We start from the raw sequence: 21,601 nt of genomic DNA, 5'->3' as shown, positions 1-21,601 counted from the left end.
GTTAATAAAAGATTAAAACACTTAAAAATCGTGTGGAAAACACTCAAAATCGTGTGGTTGTGTTTGTTTCTGTTTTTATATTTTTTGAGGCTTTATTCCTTTTTAACAACATTTATTTCAATTTGAAGATTTTTTTATAATATATATATATATATTACTTGACTCCTATATTATAATTTATAAATATGGTATTTTAGTGGGGGTTTTTTTGTATTATAGATATGGTCTGATTTTTGTTGCGGTATTGATTATGAAAAAAAAAAACTTGAAACCAAACCAATTTATTAATTCTTCAATGCAATTTCATTACAACTTTAACACAACTTGAATCAACTAAACTTTGATTTGATACCCCTAAATTCTTTTAAAAACCAATCCCGTATATAAAACCAACGAGTTTAAACCCAGTATTTATCTTTGTCCGATTGGTTATTTCAGACCCGATTGAACCCGATTTGACACCCTTACCTACCGGTCTACCACTAACTTAAATCAAGTATACCAAACCGGCGAATTAAACCAAACATTTCCCAATTTGTACTAAACGGTTCAGAAATTACCAAAAAACCCTATTTTTTATATTTGTATCTGACCATTTATATCTCCTTCTCACTCTCATCAGAGTTTTCACTTTGTGAAGTGTCTCCTCCACACGCCGCCGCCAAAAGCTAAGCCACCATCGTCATGCAAGCCACCATCTTCTCCCCACGCGCCACCCTCTTCCCTTGTAAACCTCTCCACCCTTCCCACAATGTCAACTCTCGCAACCGCCCCTCAACCTTCTTCTGCTCTGTTCAATCCGTGACCGCTGATCCTTCCCCACCCGCCACTGACTCCAACAAGCTCAACAAGTACAGCTCGAGAATCACCGAACCCAAATCCCAAGGTGGGTCTCAAGCGATTCTTCACGGTGTGGGTTTATCAGACGACGATTTGCTGAAACCCCAAGTTGGTATCTCGTCGGTGTGGTACGAAGGGAACACTTGTAATATGCATTTGCTGAAGTTGTCTGAGGCTGTGAAAGAAGGAGTTGAGAATGCTGGGATGGTTGGGTTTAGGTTTAATACGATTGGTGTGAGTGATGCTATCTCGATGGGAACGAGAGGGATGTGTTTTAGTTTGCAGTCTAGGGATTTGATTGCTGATAGTATTGAGACTGTGATGAGTGCACAATGGTATGATGGCAACATATCTATTCCTGGTTGTGATAAAAATGTGAGCTTTGCTCCCTCTTTGTGTTGTTGTGTAAATGAAATGTGCCCCTCTTTCTTTATCTCCATGGATGTGTGGTTGATTTGTTCTATTGTTGTTTTGTGCTTTTTTTAGATGCCTGGAACTATTATGGCTATGGGAAGGCTTAACAGACCAGGCATTATGGTTTATGGTGGAACCATTAAGGTACTTTACTTATCAAATTGATGAGAGGAACAGTTCATTAAACCCTAAACCCTTGTGACTAGTTGGATAGCTTATTGACGTTGTTTTGATATGATTGCAGCCTGGCCATTTTCAAGAAAAGACATATGACATAGTATCTGCTTTCCAGGTATCTTTTCTTTGAACAACTTCTTGTTTCTAAATTCTGAAGTTTATTTATGAGACTTCGTTGAGTTTTTCAATTTTGGGATTAAGTTTACAAAAAACCTTGGTGACTGTGGTGTCAAATCGCTCTAGTGCTTGTGGGATTCATCATGTTTTCCAATTTTGTGTTTCAGAGTTATGGAGAATTTGTTAGTGGTTCTATAAGTGATGAACAGAGAAAGACTGTCCTCCATCATTCATGTCCTGGAGCTGGAGCCTGTGGTGGTATGTACACAGCTAACACAATGGCTTCTGCAATCGAAGCCATGGGAATGTCCCTTCCTTACAGGTGAGGCTTTCATTCCTGAAGACCACATTTATTATATCAACTTTAATCGTTTTGGCAAATTAATGCGTAACTGAAAGTTATTTCCACAAGCACATTGGAGATTCTAAACTGTATTTTGCAAAATGCTTATTCCAAAGATTCATATATTTGCTTATTCTTTTTTTGAAGCTCTTCGATACCAGCTGAAGACCCATTGAAATTGGACGAGTGCCGTTTAGCTGGTAAATATCTTTTAGAATTGCTAAGAATGGACTTGAAACCACGGGATATTATCACTCCACAATCCCTTCGTAATGCAATGGTTACTGTCATGGCCCTTGGAGGATCGACAAATGCTGTATTGCATCTAATTGCTATTGCAAGGTGACAGTTTGATATGTTTTGCTTAGTATTATTACCATGGAATGAAAGCAATGTACCGTAGTAATGAATTGTAATGATTTCAGGTCTGTTGGTTTGGAGTTGACCCTTGATGATTTTCAGAAGGTCAGCGATGCGGTTCCGTTTCTGGCAGATCTTAAACCCAGTGGGAAATATGTTATGGAGGATATACATAAGGTGCGGGCTTTGGCAAAATCGTTTTGCTTATTACTTATGTGTGTTTCTGTTGATCATTTTTGTAAGTTTTGTTGTTTGATCTACAGATTGGTGGCACACCAGCTGTTCTTCGCTTTCTATTAGAGCATGGATTTATGGATGGGGATTGTATGACAGGTATTAATGCTCAAACATTTTGTAAACCCACTTAGCATTTTGGGTTGATGTGAAGTACTTATAAAACTGATTACATAACAACGCTTTTGTATCTCCTTACCAGTCACAGGGCAGACTTTGGCTCAAAATTTAGAAAACGTCTCCAGCTTAAGTGAAGGGCAGGTAGGATTATTTGTAATTTTATTAGTTATCTCATGAGAATCTATTGGCTGTTTCTTCTTATTTATGATGGATGTTAATTATTCTGTTTTCTAATTAATTCTGATATATTTTCCAGGAGATAATTAGACCTGTGTCAAATCCAATCAAGGAGACTGGTCACATACAAATTTTGAGAGGAGACCTTGCACCAGATGGTTCTGTAGCAAAAATTACCGGCAAAGAGGGATTATATTTCTCAGGTAAAGTTGGTTTACTCTGATGCGTCCTTTACACTCCATATCTAGCTAATGCTTCTCGATTATAGGGCTTATGTAGTGGAACTATTTATTTTAGGTCCTGCGCTTGTATTTGAAGGAGAGGAATCTATGCTTGCTGCTATATCAGCAGACCCAATGAGTTTTAAGGTAATTTCCATTCTCATATGAAGTTCGTCTCTAGAGCTGTTTATTTCTTTATATGCTAAAATGTATTATGTTTCAGGGAACAGTGGTTGTTATCAGAGGAGAGGGGCCTAAAGGAGGTCCAGGTATGCCTGAGATGTTGACACCAACAAGTGCAATAATGGGTGCCGGTCTTGGAAAGGTATGACCAGTTTACTGGGTTATTGAGATACTTACTTAGTCTGATCAATTTTTATGTTCTAAGTTAAAGAACTCGCTTATGGTAGTCACCTGATTCATTTATCTACTTTATCCACATCCAAAAAACACACTTATACAATGTGACAATATTTTGCTATTGGATGCTGCAGGAATGTGCATTACTGACTGATGGTAGGTTCTCTGGTGGGTCACACGGTTTTGTTGTTGGCCACATCTGCCCTGAAGCTCAGGTCTCTCTCTCTCCCCCTTTTTCTCTATCTGTCCACTGGCTTCATTGGATTACAAGATAAATTTGATAGATCCATATTTTTTGTTTACGGAAAACAAATGCTATTGTGTCAGTCATATTTAGCTTTAGCAAAATGGAACAATGGTAACGGTATGCTGGAATATATAGCCAGCTCTTATGCAGTTATGATGATTTTGGGTTCTTTCAAATACTAAAATCGATATTTGTGTGATTTGAGAATGTGAAGATAATAATGCTGAAAGCTGTTATCCGGGTATGCTTACTATTTATATCTGCAGGAGGGTGGTCCGATCGGTCTGGTAGAGAATGGAGACATAATCACCATTGACATAGGAAAGAAGAGAATAGACACACAAGTTTCACCCGAAGAAATGAATGAGCGTAGAAAGAAATGGACTGCTCCTGCATACAAGGTTAACCGTGGAGTCCTATACAAGGTATTATGAATTCATATACTTTGTATGTAATTGAAGTCTCTTTGACATCTGTTGGATTAGTTTCTAATGAATGGTTTATGATATTCTAAAACAGTACATCAAGAACGTTCAATCGGCTTCAGATGGATGTGTGACTGATGAGTAAAAGAACGATCTAAGAGGGAGTTTTGTGAATGAGCACCCATTATTGAGATGTTGACACCAACAAGTGCAATAATGGGTGCCGGTCTTGGAAAGGTATGACCAGTTTACTGGGTTATTGAGATACTTACTTAGTCTGATCAATTTTTATGTTCTAAGTTAAAGAACTCGCTTATGGTAGTCACCTGATTCATTTATCTACTTTATCCACATCCAAAAAACACACTTATACAATGTGACAATATTTTGCTATTGGATGCTGCAGGAATGTGCATTACTGACTGATGGTAGGTTCTCTGGTGGGTCACACGGTTTTGTTGTTGGCCACATCTGCCCTGAAGCTCAGGTCTCTCTCTCTCCCCCTTTTTCTCTATCTGTCCACTGGCTTCATTGGATTACAAGATAAATTTGATAGATCCATATTTTTTGTTTACGGAAAACAAATGCTATTGTGTCAGTCATATTTAGCTTTAGCAAAATGGAACAATGGTAACGGTATGCTGGAATATATAGCCAGCTCTTATGCAGTTATGATGATTTTGGGTTCTTTCAAATACTAAAATCGATATTTGTGTGATTTGAGAATGTGAAGATAATAATGCTGAAAGCTGTTATCCGGGTATGCTTACTATTTATATCTGCAGGAGGGTGGTCCGATCGGTCTGGTAGAGAATGGAGACATAATCACCATTGACATAGGAAAGAAGAGAATAGACACACAAGTTTCACCCGAAGAAATGAATGAGCGTAGAAAGAAATGGACTGCTCCTGCATACAAGGTTAACCGTGGAGTCCTATACAAGGTATTATGAATTCATATACTTTGTATGTAATTGAAGTCTCTTTGACATCTGTTGGATTAGTTTCTAATGAATGGTTTATGATATTCTAAAACAGTACATCAAGAACGTTCAATCGGCTTCAGATGGATGTGTGACTGATGAGTAAAAGAACGATCTAAGAGGGAGTTTTGTGAATGAGCAGAAGGATGTAGTGTGTTCATGAGGGAATTTATGTACGTTTATTATTTATTGTAGCTTCTAGATCATGTTACTATGTGACTGATCATTAGGCTATATGCAAGGTTGGTTTTAAGATTTTGTTTCTCTTTTTGTCCAAATAAAAAAACTTCTGTTGTGGCATTACGAATAAAAAGACAGAATAAAGACGGATTCGCATAAATAAGTCTATGATACGAGGAAGTGCACCACTAGCATATATAATGTGGGCAAATATTACACCATTTTATTACATTTCAGATCTCTTGGCATAATCTTCAAAACACAGGTATAAAAAAATCCATAACTTTATTACAAAATTAATTAGAAAAGAAAAAAGGAGTTTTCAAAATTATATTAACTCCTTATAAGTAAAAATTTATGATATGAGTAGTTTTCTTACTTCTCATTTCTTCTCATTGATGCCAAGAGTGTTTTTGACACCATCAACAGCACCCTGAGCCATGTTCTTCACTGACTCTCCAGTCTGTCCCCATCAACATTAATATAGATTAAACACAGTTTTGTAGTCGTACTAATTATTCATTACTATAGTATATACATTAGTTTATTAAACTTACTTGTTGGATGAAACCAGAGGCTTGTTGTTGGCCATGTTGAGAAGATTCTTTGGTGGACTGAGCCGCGTTAGCAGTCTTGTCGCCGGCGCTGTGTGCAGTTTCCTTGGCAGATTCTGTCCATTGCTCAGCCTTCTCCTGCAAAAACCAAATCTATTACATTTAGTTCTTGTTGATAACAAAACTCAAATTCCATCATATTATAACTACAAAAACAAGAACAAGAGTAATTGTAATGGATGAAAAAGAAAAAAAGAAAAAAGGAAGAGACCTGAGCTTGGCCCTTGGTCTGTCCAGCGTTGTAGGATTGTTGCAAGTTCGACATGATTATATCAAGTAAATGAGCTTTGATTGATTGATTCTGTTATTTCGTTTTACGAAAAGTGTATTTATAGTGGGTTTAGCATTATTTGGGATTTCTTGATTATATTGTGGTCAAGAAAGAAACGAGTAAATTTTGGTGGAGAGATGTTTGGGTGGCCATTAATGTGTTTTGACTACTCTCATTTTTTTTGGTTTTACTTTAACAAATGAGAATATGCAAACTTAATAACAGAATAAGCCCCAAAAAGCAACAAATACAAGTTCCTCCTTCACAAGCAAAGAGTTTAAAAGAGTTACTGACGAACGAAGATCATTAGACGACTAGCGTATTAAGAGGAAGACACTAATTAGGCTGGGGACGAGGGAGACGTTGCAGCCAACGAGGGAGAACATACTGGGAAAAGAGGAGTTCAGTAATACCATTTCGTAATGCTGTCATATCGTGGTTCTGCATATACTCACTGCACCCGTTAAAACTCAAGATGCAACCATCCATACACTTGTTGCTATCGTCTGCAGTTTCCTCGTGAAGCCTAAACTCATGTGTCCTCAAGTTATACAAGATCAGCATTTCTTCGTTCGTGCTCCACAAGTATATGACCTCAGAGTTCAAAGGATGCATCACCACAGGAAAATAATCTGAACCTAACTCGATCAAAGGCTCCAAGCTGACATCCCAAGAGAGCTCCCACGCCTCAGGACCAGAAATGTACTTGACCAGCCTCCAAACCCGTAGTGTGCGGTTTCCATTCTCAGTGAACTCGTTGAAATACACAATACACCCTTCCGAGGTTGTGATGGTTCTCCTAAAACGTGATAACTCCTCAACTTCTCTATCTGGGAAATTTACGATACCAGACCATCTATCATCATAGAAATCGTGGGCTACAAAGTTACTGGCGATGCCGTAAATCCAGTGAAGAATCCCATTCAAAGCAATTGACTTGTGCTTCATAAACCAGAATAAAGTATTAAGACAAGTCACATGTCGAGTTTCCCACGTCCCTGTATCAGATGAGTATATTACTAAATCAACTTTATCATTAGTAGGAACGAACATTTCTATTTTCGTGCGAGTAAACCAAACAACCTTGTAACTCACAACGATACCACTCTGCATCTTCGTAACCAATCCACTGTCGTTCAAACGCCCGCGGTTCCTTAATATCTCAAGATCTTGCGAAGAGAGGAAAGGAGGGAGAGGGATTCGAAACCATTCTTGAAACAGAGGGTTTCCAACGTAATACATAGGAGTTCCATCGGTAGCTTCTGCGTAAAGCAACACCAATCCATCGGTGCAAGCCAAGACTTGTAGCTTCTTGATTGCTCTCTCCACGTAGAAACTCATTAAAGATCCCGGAGAACGAGTAAGTCCCCATGTTTTGCATCCATGGTGACCTATGATTTCAAGTGTCAGTTTGTGAGGTTGCGTCGTCTGAATGATTGACCACGAGATTGAAGAAGATGAGTTGCGAGAGATGAAGTAATCTCTGAAGTTGTCTGAATCGATCAAATCTTTCCATCCTTTGCTCGTTGATCTGAATCTTGCGATGCTCTTCAATGGTAGTCGCGCCAAGACTTCCATCACCATTTCTTGAATATCCATTTTTTGGGTCTAGTGTTCTCGACTTATTATTCTTCTTCTCCTTCGGTTGGGTTCTATATATATAATCGATTTCTCAAGAAAACACAGAACCGATGAAATGAAAAAGCTCCAATAACAATTTTTCGAATTAAACAAATAAACAGATAAACCGTTAAACTAATCTTTACAATATTAGTATATGAAAATTATAATCTGAGATACGTACATCAAATTAAAAATAAGATGATCGCTCATTTCTAACGGAAATTTTGACATTATATGTTTTGTTCTGTATTATGTAGTTATCTATTACAATATATATAGGATAAACTCATTCTTTATCAAAAGATTTGTTGTAGTAGATTGGTTAAATTCATCTGGACTGATATATTTTTGGGTTCTAAGCCCGGCAGCATAAAACAAATTTTTGGTTTATATATGTAATTATTTTATTCATATATAGAATAAATTCATTGACTCATAAAAAATCTATTGTAGTGCACAGGTTAAAACCATCTTGAGTGATGCTTTTTGGGTTTGAAGCCCAGCAAAGAAAAACAATTATTTGCTTTAGGATTATGTAGTTGTATAAATTCATTACTTAACAAAACCCCGAAAAATAATTTTTTGGTTTATATTATGTAATTGTTTTTTTTTTTTTTTTTTTTTGTTTTTATATTATGTAATTGTTAATTTATATATAGAATAAATTCATTGATTAATAAAAAATCTGTTATAGCACACTTATTAAATTCATTTTGATTGATATATTTCCGGGTTTGAAACCCGACGGACTGGGTTTTAAACGCAACTATGAAACTACATTGCATATCCATTTCTTCTTTGACATAAAACCTCACTATATGCTCTCTACTCATTCTTTTTTATTAATGAGACAAACGTAGTGTGAGTTTCTTGAGGGTGCCATAATTCTCTTGGAAGTACCGGCTTTATCTCTGGAGCAAGTCTACAAATTGGGGATTTGAATTCAACAAACGCGAGAGACGATAGCAAACACTCTGGCACAAATGAAATGCTAAGTCGTTTCATCTCCTTGTTGGACACAGACGATAAAAAAACCTATATGCCCATGTGGAAAAATAATGAGAGGGGACAAACAAAAATGAAGCAATATACGAAAACTTCATGGATGGTAAAATCAAGATTCAAGAGGTAAGAGTAATTAATGTATAGGCTGGACATGTAAGCAAATTGAGGTAGGGGTCTTAATTCCTAGTATCGATGGATCAGCTGGAACCAAAGAGATAAGAATGCGGATTAGAAACTTTCACGATTACAAAAAAAAAATGTGTATGTTCAAAACATGCATTGACCTCGAAATCCAAGTGAGAAACTTGTGGATGACTTTTGTCTTTGCTTCCCCCGTACCACAAAGGATAGATATATCAAACTTTTCATTAGACTCCATATCGCTTAATGTATATAGCTTTCTGATACGGTATCATTGATTCTCAAAAAGCACATCAGAGGAGCATCAATCACAACTTCCGGAACACAAAAATCAAACATGACGTCGTTTTAAATGGATTAACCTCTTAAGTGACCGAGAATGAACCCGACAGATGTTTTCATCATTCCATGCATGCAACGTCAACCTTTAAGTATTCTAGCACAGAAGAGGACGAGACAAGTCTCTCAAAAGTTGTCTCATTGGTAAACACAATATCTCTTAAACGGAGGATCTTTAGATAAGGTAAAGAAACGATGGATAAAAGATTCACTAATCTATAAGTGACCATCTTTTCCACATCATCATTCCCCATACGGTAGAAGAATGACCACAAAGCGAAGATTAGAGGTAACATGTATTATTATAGGCATAGAAGAATATTTTAGAAAATAATAGCACGGTATACTTGTTAGATTCACCTAATTAAGGTTTGGGCAAAGTTATAATCACCATACTCATTCTTAGAGCACCAAACTTGTTAAGAGAAACACAAGAATTGTAGTTAAATGCTTATGTATGGATATGATATAAAAAAACGTTTTAAAGCTTCAGTGTTCAATTCATCAAAGCACTTTTGAAGCATTATTCTCTTTATCTTGATAGTTTTATCATATTATGCCACTGCCCAATGGATCATCTTAACATTTTGTGTATGGCCATTTAACACTACAACACAATCAAAATTTTTCTTCGGTGGTATCTCCCAAATCTAGACAGCCTTGTCTCTACTACATGTTGCAAGCAACGAATCAGATGCACTCCATGATCCACGCGCGAGATTTCACAAGTCAACAAACGAAGATAACTACATGAGAGTACATATCACATATAGGAAGACTTCTCAAAATTTGCTTTTGGTTTTATAGCACACAAAACCACGATTAAACCTGTAATATATTGGATTAAGAGGAGAAGAAAATTCATAATTGGAGCTTTCTTCTTTTTATACTGGAGAATGCAAGTGCTGCCTTGTATGTTCGACGGGGTATTTTAATTTTTTTGGAAATTTGACCGCACTCCTTCATGTCATTGGCTTGCGGCATATGTCTACATATTTACATGTATAAATCTCCAATCAGATTTATACAACTACAAGAAACACACCAATCCAAATCGATCCAAGGAGGAATAAGTGAGAGAGTGCGTCTCTCATTTTTTTTTTAATCTCTCATCGTTCTCTGCTTCAGATTTTGTTATTTGTTTCAACGCTGTCTTCTCTTCCCTTTCTTCCTTGTGAAAGATCAGCTTGGTATTTGATTTTATTTTTTGGGTTACCTAAATTCAAGTTTGGTTCTCTTAAATGAGTGTTAGCCGATTAAGCCCTATATAGGTTTTGTAACATTTACCCTTTTATGCTTTTTAAAATATTAACATAATAAAAAAAAACCTAGAGTAAAGTGACGTGGAACCGAGGATTATTACTGGAGAAAAATGATGAATTATATTAATTCTTTTAATTTGATTGGTTACCTATTTTAACTGAGGTGTCAGATCCAGAATTCTCCAAAATGTTGAAGTGTCATCACCCGAAAAAAAACACGTTGTGGTTTTATTGTACTGATCCTTTCAGTGAGACACGATTTAGTTGCGTTAGTTAATAAACTAAAATAATTTGTTTACCAATTGAAAAAAGACAAGGTAGCAATAAGCCGGAGTTTATTAAAAAGAATTGGTTATTAATTAGATCAAAAGTGGTTCTATGTTTAAGAGTTTTAAGAAAAAGACTTGGCTAATTATCACTTATGAGTAATTGGAGTTCTGAGTTGTGACTATACTGACTGAAGTTAAGATTAGTATATGAGATTATAAGCTTTCGTTAGCTTATATGTGTATCCTATGTATCATCTAACCGTAGATATCGAGAAATCATCAAAGTGTCTTTTCTTGAATGTGAATGTGTTTTTCGTTTAGATGTATGCGTTTTTATAACTGTCTGTAGCATGTGATATTCTAGCCGCCAGGTATATGTATGCGAGAAGATTTGGAAAGGATTTACCTGGAAATAGCAAAGTATGTAAGAATCTTTTACTTGTACATGTAGATTGTGTTTCTTCTGTTACAAGTTTCGATAGTTGATGGTCCTTAATTACCTTAGAGTTCAAGTTCAGCTTTAAACTTGTCAGTGTGTTTACTTCTCCCAGTTTGTTTCTAGAGAGTGCTTGCTACACCTTTTAGAGTTTGGCATTGTAGTAGTATATGTAACATATCCTGGTAGAGTACTATAGATTGGGGTTGCAAAAGGAAGTGTTCAGTGCGCAATGAGGAATGTTTTGTTGTGAATTGACTGTGGTTTGATCACAGGCTAGTTGTAGCCTTGATTGAGAAATTCTGATGAAATAATACATTTGTAGATGCTTCAAATGGATTATTTGTTGACTGTCAGAGTTTTAGAATCTCGTGTATGGTCTTGATTTCCTTACCCTGCAGCATTTTTATTTGCCCCCTTTTTTTTTTTTTTTTATTAACAAGTGTGCTTACATAACTTTTGGTTTTTGCAGCCAAATAGGTTTTATAGGTTCTGCAGCCAGACAGCCACAACTCTTCTCGTTTGGTGTTATTGCTCATGTTTAGTATGCTGAAACTTGGAACAATCATGGAAACCTCAAATTTGTTATTAACAGAAGGGCATGTAAAATTATTTGTATTGTTATTAGTTATCTCATTAGAATTTACCACCGGCTGTTTCTTCTTATTTATACATGATGGATATTAGTTTGTGTTTGATTATTTGTACTCCCATTTTTTTTTTTTTGTTCTTTCACTTTTACAAATGAGAATATGGAAACTTAAAAACAGAATAAGCCCAATAAAACCAACAACTACATGTTTCCTCTTCTTTACAAGCAAAGAGTTTAAAAGAGTTACTGACGAAAGAAGATCATTAGAGTAGAGTATTAAGAGAAGACACTAATTAGGCTGGGGACGAGGGAGACGTTGCATCCAACGAGGGAGAACAAACTGGGAAAAGAGGAGATGGTTAGGACCATAAAATGGTATTGCTACCATATTGTGCATCTGCATATACTCACTGCACCGGTTAAAACTCAAGATACAACCATCCATACACTTGTTGCCATTGTCTGCAGTTTCCGCCTGAAGCCTAAACGCATGTGTCCTTAAGTTAAACAAGATCAGCATATTGTTTCCCCTGCTCCACAAGTAGATGATCTCAGAGTTCAAAGGATGCATCACCACCGGAAAATAATCGACACCTAACTCGACCAAAGACGCCAAGCTAACTTCCCAAAAGAGCTGCCACTGGTCCTGAGGAGCATTAATGCTACTAATGTACGTGACCAGCCTCCAAACACGTAATGTCAGGTTTCCATTCTCACGGAACTCGTTGAAATACACAATAGACCCTTCCGAGGTCGTGATGGTTTTTCTAAAACGTGATAACTTATGAAGTTCTCCATTATCTGGGAAATCTACGATACTACATAATCTATCATCATCATGACCACCATAGAAATTGTAGGCTACAAAAGAACTGATCTTGTCGTGAATCCAGTGAAGAATCCCGTTCAAAGCAATTGAGTTGTGCGTACCATACCAGACTAAAGAATCAATACAAGTCACATTTCGTGTTTCCCACGTCCCTGTATCAGATGAGTAAATCGCAAATTCGACTTTAGCAGCCTGGCGAATGATCAACCACACAACCTTGTAACTCAAAACGATACCACTCTGCATCTTCGTAACCAATCCACTGTCGCTGAAACGATCGTAGGTCCGTAATATCTCAAGATCTTGCAAGGAGAGGAAAGGAGGGAGAGGGATTCGAAACCATTCTTGAAACAGAGTGTTTCCAACGTAATACATAGGAGTTCCATCGGTAGCTTGTGCGTAAAGCAAGACCAATCCATCGGTGCAAGCCAAGACTAGTAGCTTCTTGATTGCTCTCTCGACGAAGAAACTCACCAAAGATCCCGGAGAACGAGTAAGTCCCCATGTTTTGCATCCATGATGACCAATGATTTCAAGTGTCAGCTTGTGAGGTTGCATCTGAATGATTGACCATGAGATTGAAGAAGATGAGTTGCGAGAGATGAAGTAATCTCTGAAGGAGTTTGAATCGATCAGAAGTTTCCATCTTCTGCTCGTTGATCTGAATCTTGCGATGCTCTTCAATGGTAATCGCGCCAAGACTTCCTCCACCATTTCTTGAATATCCATTTTTGGGTTTTGTGTTCTCGACTTATTCTTCTTCTTCTTCTTCGGTTTAGGTTATATATAATCGGTTTTTGCAGAAACACACACCGAACCAATGAAATGAAAAAGCTCCAAAAAAAATTTTTCCAATAAATTACAACTTATTATTTGCTATTCTGAACAAGTATTTAATAATCGAAGAACTTGAAATAAACAAATTTTGTTTATGAAAAATATAAAAGATATATTAAACAAATAATTATTTCTCGTGAATTTACATACATTTATATCGACAATCTTATATAATATGAGAAGATTTTTCTCAACTTTTTCTAATAACATGACACATGACTTCTTTTATAATTGACAGATGTCCTCATTCTCACTTTAATTCAAAACTATGGGTTAAAGAAACTTAAATAGATTCATCTCAATTCCCTAGCCAACAAGACATAAACTCATTTCAATTTTAATTCAAAATTATGGAGCAAAGAAACCAAAAAAATAGGTTGTTCCCTAGCCAACATGACTAATTAAAAAAGTTAAATATATTTTCTTTCTTCTCCACGCCTCTCTGCTTCTACGAATTTGGCAACATTTCGAAGCATCAACTACATAATAAGGTATTAAAGTTTTAGTTATGGTTGGTTGTCCCTCATTTCTTACATCATCATCAATTCTGTCACCTGCTTTATTCCTCTTTGATGACATAATTGGTTAAAAATCACATTATTTATTATATAGAAGTACTCAGATTTATCTTGTTCTACCAAATCTTTAATTATTGTTGGTTTTTAATTTAGTATTATTTCATAGCAAAAATCTCTATAGTTTACTTTTGTTAAAAGAAAAAGTAATCTATTTTACAAAAATATATTTATTCTATTTTGTTTTTACGATTTATAAAATTTTCACTTATTTTTTTATCGGAACCGGAACTTTATTACTTAACTATTTTTTTCGGTTTCACATGTCAATATTTACTATATATTAAACTATAATAAAGTAGAGTTGTGAGAAATTGTCATTTGGCAGCCCTCTATTTTTTAAAACATGTGTCATTTTTTTCAATTTTAATGAAATAAAAAGACACATTATTGCTAATCTAAAACTAAATTGTCTACACACATTTTTTTAATTTGGGACATTTTATTTGTTCAGTTTATTTAGATTTACATTTACTTCTCTCAATCAATTACCTTTATGACATTATGGGTGGACGTTTTCTTTTGTTCAAACTGTTCATGTTGCAATAATGCATATGACCAAATTAATTACAATTAATATGCTTTATAACTGTATTTATTGCCATGAATGTGATTACTCAGAATAATGTGTTAATGAAATTTCTTACAAACTTCAAACAATGTTTAACTATATGTCTTTCTTTTCCCATCATTTCCCATGGTATTTTTTCTTAATATTATTTCTTATGAAGTTTTTTTAAAAAACATGATGTCTTGCAGTATGATGATTAACAGATTAATTTCTCTAGGACTATTTGAAGAAATCGTTTACAAAACCATGTCAATGTTTTTTTTTTTGGGTATCAGAGTCTTGTCAATATTTATTAGCCTCTTTCCAAGGATTATGTTTTATGATAGTGATTTAAAGTTTTTGCATTGTTTTGTAATGTGATTTTTTGACTTTCAAACTATAGTTGGAAGTCTTAACTGATGAAGATGAGCCTAATGCTTGACTCCTAAAGCACAATCTCTTTGGCTTTGAACATTCACTCATAATATTATAGTTGTAAGTCCCTTACCTCTTAAGTTCTCTGATCTTCAACTACAATATATTTCCAAGTTTATGTTTTCTAAATTTGCTTTGTTTTTCATTTTTAAACGTTCTTTATCCCCATTACAAAAAAATATTTTACTTTGCATATTGATAAAAATATTGAGCCTAATCTTACCGTGTAATGTATATATAAATGGTCAAAAGATCACATATTTCTTTATGCCTTTTTGGAATCACATCCCAAACTTTACAACATCCTTTTGCATTACACATAAAAACATTACAGAGACCTATTGTAATATATATATATATATATAGATATATAAACATATTGTAACCTCGATACTTTCATCAAAGACATATGTCAATCATTAAAAGTAGTCTAAATTATAGTAGATTAACCTGTACAAAAGCAAAACTACTTTTATATTGCATTGGTATTGTTTGAGTTGCCAAACATACCTCATGTCTATTTTCCTGTAACCCTTACTTCATCCGTCATTATGCCGAAAAAAGCTTACACCATTTCCAATGGTTATCTATATTTTTATATTTTACATTTAGGATATAATTTTGAAGAGATATGGTTTAGTATTTAGAGTATAAGATTAAAAGCATGATGCTATTTTAGTATTTTTAGAATTTAGAAATGATTTGCTAAATTTAAACCAAAACTTATTTTTATGCAATATGTGAAAATTGTCCTTCTTTTAACACACTTCATAATTATAAACTTATAAATGTATGTATTTAAATTTTTTTCAAGGCATATATAAATAATATCATGAACATTTCATATATAATTTAATGAAATTTTATTTTACATACAAAATATTCGATTTTATAACCCACGCATCGCGTGGGTAACTTTCGAGTATATTATATGATAATTTCCTATGCAGACAAATATATTTAGATATTTAAAAATATAAAATTATTAATTACTTCTAAAAATATCTTTAATAATTTCAGTTTTTTTTTTGGAAAGAACCATGTCCTAAAGTTGATTTTATGGAAAGGAATCCTTCCATTAATATTTTCATTAAATAGTGAATACTGAATAGTCAATCTTTTAAAAACTACTAATATTCATTAAAACTCAATTTCTAAAATTGAAATTACCATCTCATTTGTTACAATTTTTAATTTTGTTTAAATATTTCTTTCACTCCTTCTCCCTCAAATTTTCAATTCCAGTCAAGTGGCAATTTCTTTTTGTCCCATTGCCATCCCCTCGTTCTCCTCTTGCCCATTTGCTCCCTGTCTCGTGGCGGTCAATCATCTACCTTCTTCTAGTAACTCCATCTTAGACTGTCGGTCTCACAAGGGCGTAAAGATCCAAGCTTTTATATGGTGAAGAGACTATACAATTTCTTACGTAGGAGGAGGTATCATCGAAAATGGTGATTCAGATTCATGGAGTTCGATATAAGTGTTTCTCAAAGACTCAAACATGGAAGCTAAATTGGGGTTGTGTACCTAGGAGCTCATGTCTTGAAGAAGGTACGTAACTTCCATCTAATGGTTTGGGAAAAATGGTCTGGCTTGTGATCCAAATGAAGTTTGATGGGTCTTGGTCCAACTCAGAATGGGACTCGCTCTTATTGCACCATAGAGAATGTTGCAATAAGAGCGAGTCCCGACCGCCACTTCTTAGTGGGTCCATGTCCAATTCTAGTCCATGGGCTCATCTTTCTTAATGGGCCTCACGTCCTCTCACTAGGTCCGTGAGCCCATCTATATCCGACGGCCGATTTTCTACGTCCGGGAGGCTTTAAAGACTTGTTACCGTCCCTACAAATCACCACATGAACTTTCTCTATGTTTTGTCCTCACTCGCACAGTTCTGACAGTAACTTCCCGGAAGGTCACCCATCCTAAGACTACTCCAGCTCAAGCACGCTTAACTCTGGAATTCTCTCAGGCCCCTTGACCAAAAAGATAAGTGCACTTTGGTGACATAGTGGCCAAATCAATTCTCTTAAACCTCTATGCAAGTCTCTGAAACCGGGGTGTCACAATTCACCCCCACTAATAGATCGCAACGTCCTTGTTGCGTACCAAGATCGTCGCCCCCGACGGTGTGAGCCAACTTGACTCCACACGCGTCTGGGTTCGGCTCTGATACCACTTGTAACGCCGTGACCGCCACCTATTAGTGGGCCCCATGTCCAATCCCAGGTTATGGGTCCACCTTCCTTAATAGGTCTCACGTTCTCTCACTAGGCCCGTGAGCCCATCTATATCCGACGGCCGGTTTGCTACGTCCATGAGACTTTAAAGACTTGTTATTGTCCCTACAAATCACCACATGATCTTTCCTTATGTTTTGTCCTCACTCGCACAGTTCCGACAGTCGCTTCCCGGAATGTACCCATCCTGAGACTACTCCAGCTCAAACACGCTTAATTCTGGAGTTCTCTCAGGTCTCTTGACCAAAAATATAAGTACACTTTGGTGACATAGGTGGCCAAATCAATTCTCTTAAACCTCTCCGCAAGTCTCTAAAACCGGAATGTCACAGTTTTTGTGAGATTGCTAAGAAAGAGAGTTCAAATGGTATGACACTAACATGAGAGATTGTGGAAGAAATTTGGGGGAAGGGTTTAGTTGGAGTACCTCAGTTTGCTCATGTTTGGAGGTGAGATTTGGGGGAAGGTTGAGCTGCTTGATATGCTGTACTTCAAGTCCCCTACTCGTATTACTTGGTGAAGTTATTGCTGCTACTCTTTGATGAATGACGTAGGAAACTAGATTTGAAGATCTTGATCATCTTTAGGGATTGTGGGTATCTTTATGTTTCTTGTTTCTTAAGCTGAATGGATAGCTATAACCATCATGGGATCATCATATTTCACTTGTAAACCTTGAACGGTTAGCTATTTTTGTGCTGCTAAAACACTTATGAAACACTGTTTTGATTAAACAGAAAGGTTCAATACCATAATGGTGCATGTATGTATTTGTCTCACAAGCTTTGAACATGAAGATTGTATTACTAATATATTAGATTTTGATTGGTAACATAGTAAAGCGGTGGAATCATATGAAAAGTCGATTTTTTCACAAATTAGACAGAGAGATTCAAACTCAAAACAGAGAAGACATTAAGTAGGCTGAGGACGAGGGAGACGTTGTAGCCAACGAGGGAGAACATACTGTGAAAAGAGGTGATTAACAATACCAGTTGATCTCAGTGGGATATAGTACCTCTGCATATACTCGCTGCACTCATTAAAACTCAAGATGCAACCATCCATACACTTTTTGCTATTCTCTGCGGTTTCCTCGTAAAGACTAAACGCATGTGTCCTCAAGTTAAACAAGATCAGCATATTCTTGCTCTTGCTCCAAAAATAGATGATCTCAGAGTTCAAAGGATGCATTACCACTGGGAAATAACGACACCAAAGAACTCGATCAAAGGCTCCAAGCTGACTTCCCAAAAGAGCTGCCACGCCTCAGGATCAACATCGGTGTACGTGACCAGCCTCCAAACCCGTAATGTGCGGTTTCCATTCTCAACGAACTCGTTGAAATACACAATAGACCCTTCCGAGGTCGTGATGGTTCTCGTAAAACGCGATAACCCCTCAACTTCTCCAGTATCTGGGAAATCTACGATACTACACAATATATCATCATGACCTCCATAGAAATCGTAGGCTAAAATAGAACGGGTGCCACTGCCATCCCTATAAAAAATCCAGTGAAGAATCCCATTCAAAGCAATTGACTTGTGCGAACCAAACAAGAGTATAAAATCAAGACAAGTCACGTGTCGAGTTTCCCACGTCCATGTATCAGATGAGTAAATCGCAAAACCGACTTTAATACCACCATGACTCATCACGAACACTACCTTGTAACTCACAACAATACCACTCTGCATCTTCGTAACCAATCCACTGTCGCTGTTAAGCCCGCGGTTCCTTAACATCTTAAGATCTTGCAAAGAGAGGAAAGGAGGGAGAGGGATTCGAAACCATTCTTGAAACAGAGGGTTTCCAACGTAATACATAGGAGTTCCATCGGTAGCTTTTTTCGTAAAGCAACACCAATCCATCGGTGCAAGCCAAGACTTGTAGATTCTTGATTGCTCTCTCGACGAGGCAACTCATTAAAGATCCCGGAGAACGAGTAAGTCCCCATGTTTTGCATCCATGATGACCAATGATTTCAAGTGTCAGTTTGTGAGGTCGCATCTGAATGATTGACCACGAGACTGAAGAAGATGAGGTGCGAGAGATGAAGTAATCTCTGAAGAAGTCTGAATCGATCAGAAGTTTGCATCCTTTGCTTGTTGATCTGAATCTTGCAATGCTCTTAAGTGGTAATCGCGCCAAGGCTTCCATTACTATTTCTTGAGTATCCATTTTTTGCTCTTAAGTGGTAATCGCGCCAAGACTTCCATCACCAAATTAAGTACAATTAATTAGTTATTGTTTTGGACACCCAAACAAGATCAAGTTTTTGATATGAATATATTGAAATTACAATTTGAGATTAATATACCAATCAATAAAATTTGTTGTTCGGCATAAAGTTTGTTGTTCGGCATAAAATTTGTTGTTCGGCTACCTACAAGTGAGCATTTGCGACGAGACGATTCTTATTATTCTCTGAGAGATAGTGTTAGCAAAGGAATCCCTCCTAGATTAGCTTAGTTTTGCAAATATATTGCTTACTATTAATGGGGGTCTATTTACAGTTTCGTGTTCAAGTGTTCAACCATATATTATCTAAAATAATTTAAAGTTTTGTAATTTTATGTTTTGATATATGTATAGATATAGATTAAATGCATAATTTTTTTGGTAGCATATTTGTTTAATTTATTTCAATTGATGTTTTCTCAAAAAAACTTTTTCTTGTTTAAAATATGTAATTATTTGTGTCAATATATATCCTATATAATAAAGTAAAGTATTCTTTTAAGAAGTTATACAATTTGACACTCTCTTCTTGCAACATGTGTTATTTTCTCTTTAATATTTTTATTATATTTTTTTCAATTAATTTTATATGACATACATTATATTATTTATATTTATATTTAAGATAAAATATAATTTGATATTATACATTATAAGATGTTTAATTTATTCTTTAATTTGTGTAGTATATTGTCCAAAATAATGATTTTCTTTTTATCTAATAAGTTACCATTTGGCACTCTCTTTCTACAACATGTGTCATTTTCTCTTTAATATTTTTAGAGTATTTTTTCAATTAACTTTATATGACATACATTATTTTATTTCTATTTATATTTAAGACAAAATATAATTTGATCTTATACATTATAAGATGTTGAACTTATTCTTTAATTTGTGTAGCATATTTTCCAAAATAATGCTTTTCTATTTTATTTCTTTTTTTCTTTATTTCTTTATTATTATAGATATATAATTTGTTTTGCTTGAAATTCCTATCAGATTTATTAGTTACATTAACAATTTATATTTTAAAAAATAATAAATGTAAGTACTTATGAATCTTCTCACATATTTTATTAAATTTCATATTCTATCACATATTTTGTAACTCTCATATTAATTTGATTAAGTTGAAATTCCTATTATATATTTATAGTTATATTAACTAAAAAATTATACTTAAAATAACTAATAAATGTATTTTTGGTGAACATTGTCACATATTTTACTAATTTCAAATTCTACCACATATATTGTAACTCTCATATTAATAATCATATACATATTTAAGATACTAAATTTAATTTTATTGAAATTATTTACTTATGTTATATGTTGACACTTTTGTAACTTCCATAGTATTATTAATATTGTAATAAATGACTACTAACAATTAGAAACATAATAAATATTAAAATATATTAATATGTGTTTATACATTTTGTAACTCTCATATAACTTATGTAACTCCTTATAAATATAAATTGATATAAGGATTAGTGCATTAACTACCCAAATAAATAATAAATTTATAATAGGCTTCTAACTCTAATTTTTTCTATGAAAAAAAAGACACACATCTCAATAACTCTCATATTTCAAACCTCACATAAATTTTTAATTTTCTATAATTTTTCAACTAACATTATCTTAGTGTATTTATTTATTTTTATATAATAAAGTAAATTGTTCTTAATCTCATACTTTAAAAAACTGACAAGGGGCACTTATTCCTCTCAAAATTATATACATAAAAAAATATCTTAACATTTTAGCAATGTCCTTTTTCAAATATCTTGACATTTTAGTTTTGTCATTTTTGACATATCTTGACATTTTAGTAAGGTTATCTTTTGACAATCTCTAAGAAGTTTCCATTTGGCACTCTCTTCTTGCAACATGTGTCATTTTTTCTTTAATATTTTTAGTATATTTTTTCAATTAACTTTATATGACATACATTATCTTATTTCTATTTATGTTTAAGACAAACTATAATTTGATATTATACATTATAAGGTGTTTAATTTATTTTTTTAATTTGTGTAGCATATTGTCCAAAATAATGATTTCTCTTTTATTTCTTTATTATAATAGATATATGCTTTATTGTATATGTACTAATTCTTTAAAATGTA

General features: G+C 34.7%; 3 protein-coding genes and 3 pseudogenes across 3 annotated transcripts; 2 read left to right on the top strand and 4 right to left on the bottom strand.

The window, feature by feature from the left end:
- The first annotated feature begins 607 nt into the window (after window positions 1–607).
- LOC104766349 (dihydroxy-acid dehydratase, chloroplastic) lies at window positions 608–4,182 on the top strand. The gene is made up of 14 exons (XM_087503162.1): window positions 608–1,215; window positions 1,327–1,398; window positions 1,499–1,546; window positions 1,716–1,870; window positions 2,039–2,233; window positions 2,317–2,428; window positions 2,515–2,584; window positions 2,688–2,746; window positions 2,862–2,985; window positions 3,080–3,150; window positions 3,227–3,328; window positions 3,498–3,578; window positions 3,877–4,035; window positions 4,130–4,182. The coding sequence occupies exons 1-14, from the start codon at window positions 685–687 to the stop codon at window positions 4,178–4,180; spliced, it is 1,830 nt and encodes a 609-aa protein (XP_087359288.1). The 5' UTR covers window positions 608–684; the 3' UTR covers window positions 4,181–4,182.
- Window positions 4,183–4,208: 26 nt separating this feature from the next.
- Window positions 4,209–5,358, top strand: LOC147920522 (dihydroxy-acid dehydratase, chloroplastic-like). The gene is made up of 4 exons (XM_087503163.1): window positions 4,209–4,272; window positions 4,442–4,522; window positions 4,821–4,979; window positions 5,074–5,358. The coding sequence occupies exons 1-4, from the start codon at window positions 4,228–4,230 to the stop codon at window positions 5,122–5,124; spliced, it is 336 nt and encodes a 111-aa protein (XP_087359289.1). The 5' UTR covers window positions 4,209–4,227; the 3' UTR covers window positions 5,125–5,358.
- LOC104766348 (uncharacterized) lies at window positions 5,349–6,153 on the bottom strand. The gene is made up of 3 exons (XM_010490217.2): window positions 6,024–6,153; window positions 5,756–5,890; window positions 5,349–5,661 (listed from the first exon to the last, which is right to left on the bottom strand). The coding sequence occupies exons 1-3, from the start codon at window positions 6,075–6,077 to the stop codon at window positions 5,581–5,583; spliced, it is 270 nt and encodes an 89-aa protein (XP_010488519.2). The 5' UTR covers window positions 6,078–6,153; the 3' UTR covers window positions 5,349–5,580.
- A 217-nt stretch (window positions 6,154–6,370) lies between these two features.
- On the bottom strand, window positions 6,371–7,682 carry LOC104766347 (putative F-box protein At3g23950 pseudogene; annotated as a pseudogene).
- A 4,257-nt stretch (window positions 7,683–11,939) lies between these two features.
- On the bottom strand, window positions 11,940–13,308 carry LOC104766346 (putative F-box protein At3g23950 pseudogene; annotated as a pseudogene).
- A 4,618-nt stretch (window positions 13,309–17,926) lies between these two features.
- LOC104767829 (putative F-box protein At3g23950 pseudogene) lies at window positions 17,927–19,455 on the bottom strand (annotated as a pseudogene).
- Between the last annotated feature and the right edge of the window lie 2,146 nt (window positions 19,456–21,601).

Source organism: Camelina sativa, chromosome 19, assembly GCF_030686135.1.
Source record: "Camelina sativa cultivar CO46 ecotype springtype chromosome 19, ASM3068613v1".
NCBI lineage: Eukaryota > Viridiplantae > Streptophyta > Magnoliopsida > Brassicales > Brassicaceae > Camelina > Camelina sativa.
This window is presented reverse-complemented; position numbering and strand designations above follow the sequence as displayed.